The sequence below is a fragment of the Phodopus roborovskii genome, unplaced genomic scaffold, assembly GCF_943737965.1.
Source record: "Phodopus roborovskii unplaced genomic scaffold, PHOROB, whole genome shotgun sequence".
Classification (NCBI taxonomy): Eukaryota; Metazoa; Chordata; class Mammalia; order Rodentia; family Cricetidae; genus Phodopus; species Phodopus roborovskii.
The window spans coordinates 29,793,143-29,802,536 of NW_026126480.1; the positions used below are offsets into that span (position 1 = coordinate 29,793,143).

General features: G+C 43.1%; 1 protein-coding gene and 1 non-coding gene across 3 annotated transcripts in view; both read left to right on the forward strand.

The window, feature by feature from the left end:
• Positions 1-933, forward strand: part of Eef2k (eukaryotic elongation factor 2 kinase) — a 58,296-nt gene extending 57,363 nt beyond the window's left edge. For both annotated transcript variants that reach the window (XM_051192835.1, XM_051192836.1), the window contains one exon: positions 774-933. In XM_051192835.1, coding sequence (XP_051048792.1) covers positions 774-883 — 110 coding nt within the window. In that variant the 3' untranslated portion in view covers positions 884-933. The remainder of the gene's footprint in view (positions 1-773) is intronic.
• An 8,242-nt stretch (positions 934-9,175) lies between these two features.
• Trnal-aag (transfer RNA leucine (anticodon AAG)) lies at positions 9,176-9,257 on the forward strand. The gene has a single exon. It is a non-coding gene; the product is annotated as a tRNA-Leu (tRNA).
• The last annotated feature ends 137 nt before the right edge of the window (positions 9,258-9,394 follow it).

A 9,394-nucleotide genomic window follows, 5' to 3' on the forward strand; every position in this document is an offset into this window, starting at 1 on the left:
AGGGTTAGTGGGAGAGAGCCTGCCTCAAAACAAAAGGGGCCTCTGAGGTCATCTTGATAACCTAAGTATGATCACCAGAGCCCATGTAAAGGTAGAACGAGAACTGACTTTACAGAGTTGCCCTCTGACCTCCACAGCTACGGCATGGCACATGCACCTGCCCAATACTTAAAAAAAAAAAAAAAAAACTAAGGGGGGGAGAAGAGACAGAAGAAGGCATCAAAACATATGTATATAAGTTAAGAATATAGTCAGTCTTCCCAGCTCACAAGTTTTGCATCTATAGACAAAGAGACCTACTATCTTTTCATATTTTATGTGTTTGGGAATGCATCTACACAGCACAGCACATACGTGAAAACCAGAGGACCGATGTGTGGGAGTCAGTTCTGTCTTCTACCATGTGGGACCCAGTGATCAAGCTCAGGTCTTGAGGCTTAGCAGCATGTGCCATTACCTCACTATGTTGTAAGCCAGGCTAGCTTGGAACTCATAGAGATCTGCTTGCCTTTGCCTCCTGAGTGCTGGGATCAAAGGTGTGTGCCACTTCGCCCAGTAAAGAGAAAATATTTTTACCATCTATGTATGTGTGCATGTGGAAATCAGAGGACAACCTTTGGGGATTTGTTCTATGATGTCAGTTCTAGGGACTGAACTCATGTCATCAGGCTATGACAGAAAGTGTCTTTACACACTGAGCCTCTTCATTGCTTTTAATACTTGATGAAGACAAGTGGCTCACCTCTTTGTAACCCACTTTGCTCTTTTTTCAGGAGATTTGTACACCCAGGCAGCTGAGGCAGCGATGGAAGCCATGAAGGGCCGGCTAGCCAACCAGTACTATGAAAAGGCAGAAGAAGCATGGGCCCAGATGGAGGAATAACTCTCCCATAAGATCACTGCCAGCTGGTCCCAAGCAAAAGGGCTGGGGTGGGGGGGAGAGACAGGACTGATTTCTTTTGGAAAGTGTGTGGGGCGGGGAGTAGTTTTGCTATGCTATAAATTCACTTTTGTATTTTATTATTTTTGACTCTTGACAAAGTCTTTGCAACAGGCAGAGACACTGTACCCTTTAGGGGTGGTATTTTGGAGGAGTGGGGTTGAATATGCAGCCTGATGAATCACCACTTTCTTTTTTCCATTTTTCTTTTACTCTTATTTTTTGTGATAAGATGTAAGAAAGTGTCTTTCTGTCTGAATGAACAGACAGTAGCAGGGCTGAGCTCATTAGCCTTTGCAGTCTGGACTGGTCTCAGGGTCTCCAGGCCCTGTGTTAGGAATCTGAATGGAATGGAGAATGGAGAGCTTTCTATTCCACGGATCTTTCTTTACGTGCGTGTGACATTTTTTCCCCCAGTAGATATGAGATTGTTTAATACCCAGGCTCCTTCATACCACAGGGAGATTATTGTATACATTTTTTTAATTTAATGCCCTCCCACTGCACATCTGATTTCTTGACATCCAGCCAAATTCCATTTTTAAAGCATGCTTCCTACTGTAGACTTTACAAGACAGGTTTGGTTTTTGTACACACACACTTACTACCTCTGAGTCCTGCATTGGTGGTTGTGGAAGCAGATGTATCTCAAAGCTTTCACAGTAAGGCCATGACTTAGGAGCTGGGAGACTTCCCTCCAAACAGAAGTGCCTCTGCGCTCCCATGGCCATACCCAAGGTGGGACTGAAGCATCCCTGTGCAGAATTCCACTGTTGTTTCTTGATGTGGTGACATTTTATAAACTCTGCCCTCAGCTTGCTATTTGGTGTTTTTTGCTTGAAGCTGGATTTTTCCAGTCATCTGAAGCACATGACTTTACAGCTGCCCCCTTAGGATTTGTCTAAGATGTTTGTGAATGAGGGTAAGTGTGTAAACACTGGTTGGTTCTGGGTATCTCCCCAGGGCCAAGATGAGACTTAATGAGCTTTTTCTTTAAAAAGAGTTCAGATTTAATGTGAGTGTGATTTCAGTTGTCCCAAATAGACAAGGAAACAGCTTGCTTTGATCTACCACTGATACTAGAGCAGCCTCTATCTTTGTTTTAAAAAACAGAGAAAAGCAGAGTATAACATATAAGCCATTCTTACCTGTTTGTTAAAACAGGCTTTTTTTTAGCCTAATTGGTGGTGTCATAATGCCTTTGATCCCAGCATTAGGGAGGAGGCAGAGGAAGGTGGATCTTTTGAGTTTAAGGCCAGCCTGGTCTACAGAATGAGTTCCAGAATAGCCAGGGCTACACAGAGAAACCCTGTCTCAAAAAAAACAAAAAACAAAAAACAAAAAACAAAGTAAAAAAACAAAAACAAAAACAAACAAACAAAAAACCAAACAACAACAACAAAAAACCCCAGGCCTTTTTAGGATTTCCCTGTTGAGTCCTCTCAGTCAAGAACTTAAGAAGCACTGGATATTGGAGAGTTGGGAACAGTGGAGCACATCCTTAATCCCAGCATGCAAGTGGTGGAGGCAGAGGGAATCCAAGTTTGAGGTCAGCCTGGGCTATGTAGTGAGACCTTGACTCTAAAACCAAACAAACCAGAAGAAAAAAGAGCTGGTGAGATGCTAACATGGCTCCATGGGTAAAGGTTCCTGCCTAGCCTGACAACCTGAGGCCAGTTCCTGGGACCCAAGTGTAGAGGGAGGGAGCCAACACCTGCAAGTTGTCCTCTGCTCTTTACCTGTGTGGTGAGCCCACAAACAGGTGCGCTTACACACACACACACACACACTCACACACACACACATGTGTAAAAGAAATGAAAAAGCAAATATTATCCTCAACTACTGCTTTCATCCACTACAAGTTACAAACCTGGAGTTTGTGTCTGATGCCATCATAGCTGGTTTTCTTTGAGAAGTTGGTACTTGTCAGGTTCTTGTAAAACCAGAACAGTGGCTTGCACTGTCCTGTGGGTGTTTTAAATTAATGCTCATATTAGGTGTAAGAAGCAGTTTCTTTTTCTTTCTCTTTTTTTAAAGATTTATTTATTATGTACACAGTGTTCTGCCTGCATGTATGCCTGCAGGTCAAAAGAGGGCACTAGACCTCATTACAGATGATTGTGAGTCACCATGTGGTTTCTGGGAATAGAATTCAAGACCTCTAGAAGAGCAGCCCCTGCTCTTAACCTCTGAGCCATCTCTCCAACCCCTATTATTTTTATTTATATATTTTTGTTCTTGTTTTTTAGATAAGGTTTCTCAGTATAGCTTTGTAGACCGGGCTGATCTCAAACTCACAGAAATCTGCCTGCTTCTTCCCCTCACCCCAAGTTTGGGATTAAATGTGTGCACCGCCAGAGCCTGGCAAGAAGCAGTTTATTGTGACATAATCTTTCAGAGTAGCTGTCATGTAAGACTGGTGTGTGTGTGTGTGTGTGTGTGTGTGTGTGTGTGTGTGTGTGTATGCATGTGTACTCACTTGAACTGATGAACAGTCAACCTCAGTGTTCCTCAGGTACTGGGCACCTTTTTCATTTGAGACAGGATCTCTCACTAGCCTCGAACTTGCCAAATAGGCTATGCTGGCTGACCAGTGATCTCCAGGTATCTCTTACCCTTCCTAATTCAGCAATTACCAGCTTACATTCTCTGCCCATTGATTTGCCGAGTCTGGATCACTTAAAGTCTTAGCCCTGCAGGCGTCCCACCCACATGGCCTTAATGTCAGAAAGTGGTTTCTTTTCCTCCAGGAAGCTGGGCTAGCTTGGTGCACAGAGAAGCAAATGCTTCTTTAAGGACCCTTACAATGAAAAGGGAACTTTAAGAGCCTGGTATGTAATATTGGCACTTGGAGGCTGAGGCCAGCCTGAACTATGTACTAAGACTCTGTCTCAAAGTCCTGGGGGCTTGAGAGATGGCTCAGCACTTAAGAGTACTGGCTGCTCTCCCACAGGGCCAGTGTTCATGGCAGCTCACAACTATCTGTAACTCCAGTTCTAGGGGATCCAACACCCTCACACAGACAAACATGCAAACAAAATGCCACTTCACATAAATAAATCGTTAAATACAAAAACCAAGGTGGTTCAAATCGGTTATCACAACACAGCTTGGAAAGCTGAGGTGGAAAGGTCACTGAGTTTTATGGCAGCCTGGGCTACATGAGAACTTCCAGTTTAGCCTGGGTTATCTTTAAAAACATAAAATATAAAGCAACTTGCAAGATATCAAGGCTTGAAATGGTTATTTCTCCTTCCAACCCCAGTATTGCCTTCAAAAGCTGGTCAGGCTGGTTAGAGGGCATCTTCTTTCCCCCAGTGTGCTTGTGTGTGTGTGTGTGTGTGTGTGTGTGTGTGTGTGTGTTGGGTGGGGGCATCACCAGTGCCTGGCACTTGTAATCAATTCTGTCTCCCAATGCATAGCTGGTAAAAGCCTAGATTAGTAGAGCTAACCATGATATGGTACCTTCATCTCAAAGGCAGAAACAAAAGCTTCAGGAAGAGTTCCAGTGGGGTTGCTGGAGTCAAAGGTCCTGGGTGTGGGTCCCAGCACTGCAGATCATAGGAGACTCAGGCTTGATGGATGTCAGGAAGAACATTCTCATCCTTCCACACTCTGGACCAGGTGGCCCACTGAGCTGTTTCCCTTTCCATCCTTGCTGCCTCTCATCCCAGCACCTTTGTCTGAATGGCTAAGTGTGGTTTGCAATTTCACAGATGCTTACTCAGGTATATGCAGCTTGAGATAGATGGGAAGCAGGGACGGGAGGGGATAAATTTGCCATTCTCTGCCTGGATTTGCACCTCTTCCTCACATTTCATCTCTGACCTCCTGAAGACAACTGGCTGGAGTTACAGACACAGTTTTGTGTATACCTCAGGTTCCAGCTCACCTTTACCAATGTATTTTTTTTCTCTCTACTGTCTCAAATTCTCCCTCCCTGCAAAAACATACAAATGAAAAATGAAGTCTCTACAGGGAGGTTGAAGTAAGCCAAGGCTTACTGTTGGAAGAGCAGCAGTACTCCGCCTTCAACATGAGTTGCATTACCTGGAGTGTGGGGCCAACGTGACTCCATGGCGGCTTTCATATACAGCGGAAAAACAACCCAATGTGACATCTCCTGATACTTAACATTTTGTAATAAATTAATAAAGCCAGCCTCCTGGATCTGACCCTCATGCTGTCAGTTTGCTTTAGATAAAATACATGAATGCTTTTGATTTGCTCATCTATAAAATAATTGCCCCTCAGAGTTGTCCTCAGTTTAAGATTGCATGGATTTGGTGCTCTTTTATGTAGAGCTTTGCAAGTGTCTGGTGTGATCATTTGGATCATAGTTTTTTGGTTTTTAAAAATGTGAACTTTAGCCAGGCAGTGGTGGCACATGACTGTAATCCCAGCACTTGGATGGCAGAGGAAGGTGGATCTCTGTGAGTTTGAGGCTGGCCTGGTCTACAAAGCAAGTTCTAGGGCAGCCAGGACTACACAGAAACCCTAACATGGAAAGCAAAACAAAAATATGAACTTTAACCTAACTGCATGGCAGAAGATTGGGCACATATATTTAAGAAATCCCGACTCTATCCTCAATGATAGGGATTAAAAAAAAAAATTTTATTGTATGTTTTTGGAGACAAACTCAGAAGGACAGTGACAAAGCCTGAAGACTGGAACATGCATGGAACTTGCCACCAAGTCAGCAAACCTAAGAAGCCTGGATCTGAAATCCACGGGCCGGGTGTTTCATGTATGTAACCCCAGCACTTGAGAAGCTGAGGCAGGAGGATTCTGAGTTTAAAGCCAACCTCAACCACACAGTGAGATCTTGTCACAAAAACATTTCTTAAAAATGACTAAATTTCAGGCAGTGGATCAGTGGGAAGAACACTGAATCATCAAACCATCGATCAGGCCTATTCGCCTGTAGCCTTTGTGTTGGGGGGTCAATGTCCTCAGTGCCCTTCTGAGACACCAGGCACAGCAAAATGAGGGTCTTTTACTATGAGGAATTGTGATAGTGTGGATGTATTTGGCACTTGGATAAACTTGGACCATGGCACTATTAGGAGGTGTGTCTTGTCATTAGAAGGAGGCTGAATGACACGTGCCTTTAATCCAGACCTCGAGGCTGAAGAGCACACCGTGTGTGTGTGTGTGTGTGTGTGTGTGTGTGTGTGTGTGTGTGTGTGTGTGGTGGTGTTCCAAACAGGCCTGGGCACACATTCCCACAGGTCTCCTACACTAGGGACACACTTCTATTCTGAAAGACAGGTATACAGTTCACAAACAGTCCTTCCCGGCAATGAAATACCCTGAGCAGTTGGAGGCATCTGTTGATCTCAAGACTAGTCTCCACTTAGCTCTGGACTTCTGCCACGCCTAACCCATTTCCTCGATAGATGGCTGCTTTATTTTTAAAAGCAACAAACTCTTCCAGTACCATGAAATCTTTGTACGGCTGTTAAAGGTGGAAGGATGGAAAGAAAAATAAAACAAAAACCCCAGCAGACTACAGAGCATTTGGGGGAAAGAAAACTATGAAATGCCCAAATGTCAGAATTGTGTCAACCCCAAATGTGATCTGTGTGGCTTTCTAGAGTCATGTCTAGAAAGCAGAGTGGAGTTACTGCAGGGTTGCCTCCATGAATAGGGCTAAGTATGAAGGCTTGGAGTCATTGCATTGAGCTGAGTTACTACTGAGGAAAGGGAGAGGCAAACAGAAGAGGGAAAGACATGCTAGAAAGAATAACGAAAGGTACAGCAGATGTGAGGGCGATTCCAGATTTTTCATGTAACAACTGTGAAAAGCCAAGTGAATGGCTTTGGTTTGTTTTTGTTTGTTTGTTTGTTTGTTTGTTTGTTTTTGGTTTAGTTTTTGGCTTTTTTTCTCCCCAAACTCCAACATACCCAAATTAACTCAATTAATAACCTGCTGGGTGTGACCTCACACACCTGTCATCCCAGCACTGGAGAGGCAAACAGGCGGATCTCTGTGAGTTTGAAGATAACCTGGTCTACAGAGAGTTCCAGGACAGCCAGAGTTACTTAGAAAGATCCTAGTTCAACTCCTTCACCCACTTCTAGCCAAGAAAAGAAAATGTCCATATGATATAGCAATTTCAATTCTGGAACAAAACATGGAGGAATATCCATGTATAGACTAGGAGCCATGTACAATGATACTTCCCAAAATACTGCCCAGAAAACGTAGAAACAAATATTATTTGTTCACAATATGGAATGAGCATAATGATCTCAGAAACATGATGAGTGAAAAAGGGTTGGCTGGTGCTGGTATCCTGTGATAACCCAGAAAAGCATTCTGTATATTGCTCACGGATTTACATATGTAAACATATGAAAGCACACATGCCTAATTAGTTACAAAATGGGAGGATGTTTGTGAGAGGACACCTAGTATAACAGATCTGGCTGTCCTGGAATTTGATTTGTAGACCAGGCTGGTTTCATACTCACAGAGATCTGTCTTACTCTGCCTCCCAATTGCTGGGAGTAAAGGTGTGTGCCACCACCACTCGGCTAAGAGGACTTTTGAAATGTGTTTTTCACTTCTCATAGTCCAGTATATTTTTTAATATTTTGTTCATTATTTTTGAGACAGTATCTGTATGTAGTTCAGGCTGTCCTGAAACACACTCTGTCATCCTGTAGATCAGGCTGGCCTCAAAGCTACTGAATACTCCTGCATTTGCCTCCTAAGTGCAGGGGCCACAGATGTGCACCATTATGCCCTGTCCATATTTTAGGATAGTTTTATACTCTGGAGGCAGAGGCAAGTGGACCTCTGAGTTGGAGGCCAGCCTCATCTACAGATTGAATTCCAGGACAGCCAGGGCTGTTTGTTACACAGAGAAACCCTGTTTTGAAAACAAAACAACAAAGAAGTATATTAAATTATATTAAATATATTTATTTGTTGTATGCATATGTGTGTCAGAGAACAACTTGTGGGATCGATTATCTTCTTCAACTGGTGTCTTCTACCAGGTATTGGACTCAGGTTCTCAGACTTATCAGCAAGCACCCCTACCCACTGAGCCATCTAGCAGACCTTTTAAAATAACTTTTAATAAAAATTATACACATAAGAAAATAATTGGAAGCAAAATGCCATATCAACAGTAATTAGCCAGTTGCCGGCCTGTAATCCTAGTACGTGGATGGTAGGACCTGGAGAATCAGGAGTTCAAATGCATCTTTAGCCAAATATCAAGTTCAAAACCAGTCTTGGGCCAATGAGCCTTAACTCAAAACCACAAATACATATATGTCTGTACAAATGTATGCATATGCAGAAATGAGTTTAATTCTAGGTGGTGGTTATATGGGCGACTTTTTCCATCTTTTAACGTATCTGGGGCTGGCGAGATGTTTCAATGAGTAAAGACTCTTGCAGGCAAGACTGACGATGAAGCTGCCCCCACATGGTGGAAAGAGAGAATATACTCCAGGAAGCCATCCTCTGACCTTCACAACATGCCACCCCCCATAAACAAATAAATAAAGTAAATATAAAAGTCTGTATGTGTACATCAACATGCATAGATATTTAAAAATAAATATGGTAAAAACAGAAGAAAAATAAAAAGCCTAGTGAAAAAACTAGCCAACTGTATCTCTATATGCATTAGTATGTTAATTAATATTTATATACCAGCCCATACAGAATATGAACAAAACTATTTTTCCATGGAGATACACATCCATAGAAACTGACAGCAAAAGATCTGTAAGGATGTGTAATCAGTCGGTAATGGTTATGAGGAAACTAAAGCGAGTCAAAGGTTAAAGAATCATTATGTTGACTTTAACAAAGATTATATTTTATCTGCAAAGTTTTAATATTGTTCGTGTACTAAAAATTTAAACACTTTTCAGATAGAACTGTGCAGACGTGGGGTCATGGTTCGCCTCTCAGAGCGGGGGTGAGAGTTACTGCCAGGATCTGTCTCCAAGACACCTAATTCGGGTTCTGTAGGTGACTGAGTGGCTTAACTAGACGCGTTAACCGTCTGATTCAGAACGCAAATTAAACTGCTTTTTGCTTTAAAGCTTATTTGGAACAAGTTGGTATTTTAACAATATTGTTTACGACAATTTCTATCAGGAGTAGGTAAAACATAAATACAACCCCCCCAAAAATATAAGGAAAGTATATACATGTGTGAGAGCATTAAGTAGCATTTTAGAATGCCACAGCGACAGCTGGGTAGCGTGGCCGAGCGGTCTAAGGCGCTGGATTAAGGCTCCAGTCTCTTCGGGGGCGTGGGTTCGAATCCCACCGCTGCCAGCATCAGTACACTTTTTTTGTTTTTAGCTCTGAGCTCCTTTTTGTGGTCCCAGTGGCGACCCCTGCAGTTGGTTTGCGTTCTCTGCACCGCGAGTAGCTCGCAGAAGGGGCGGGCCCGCGCGCGCCGGGGCGGGGCA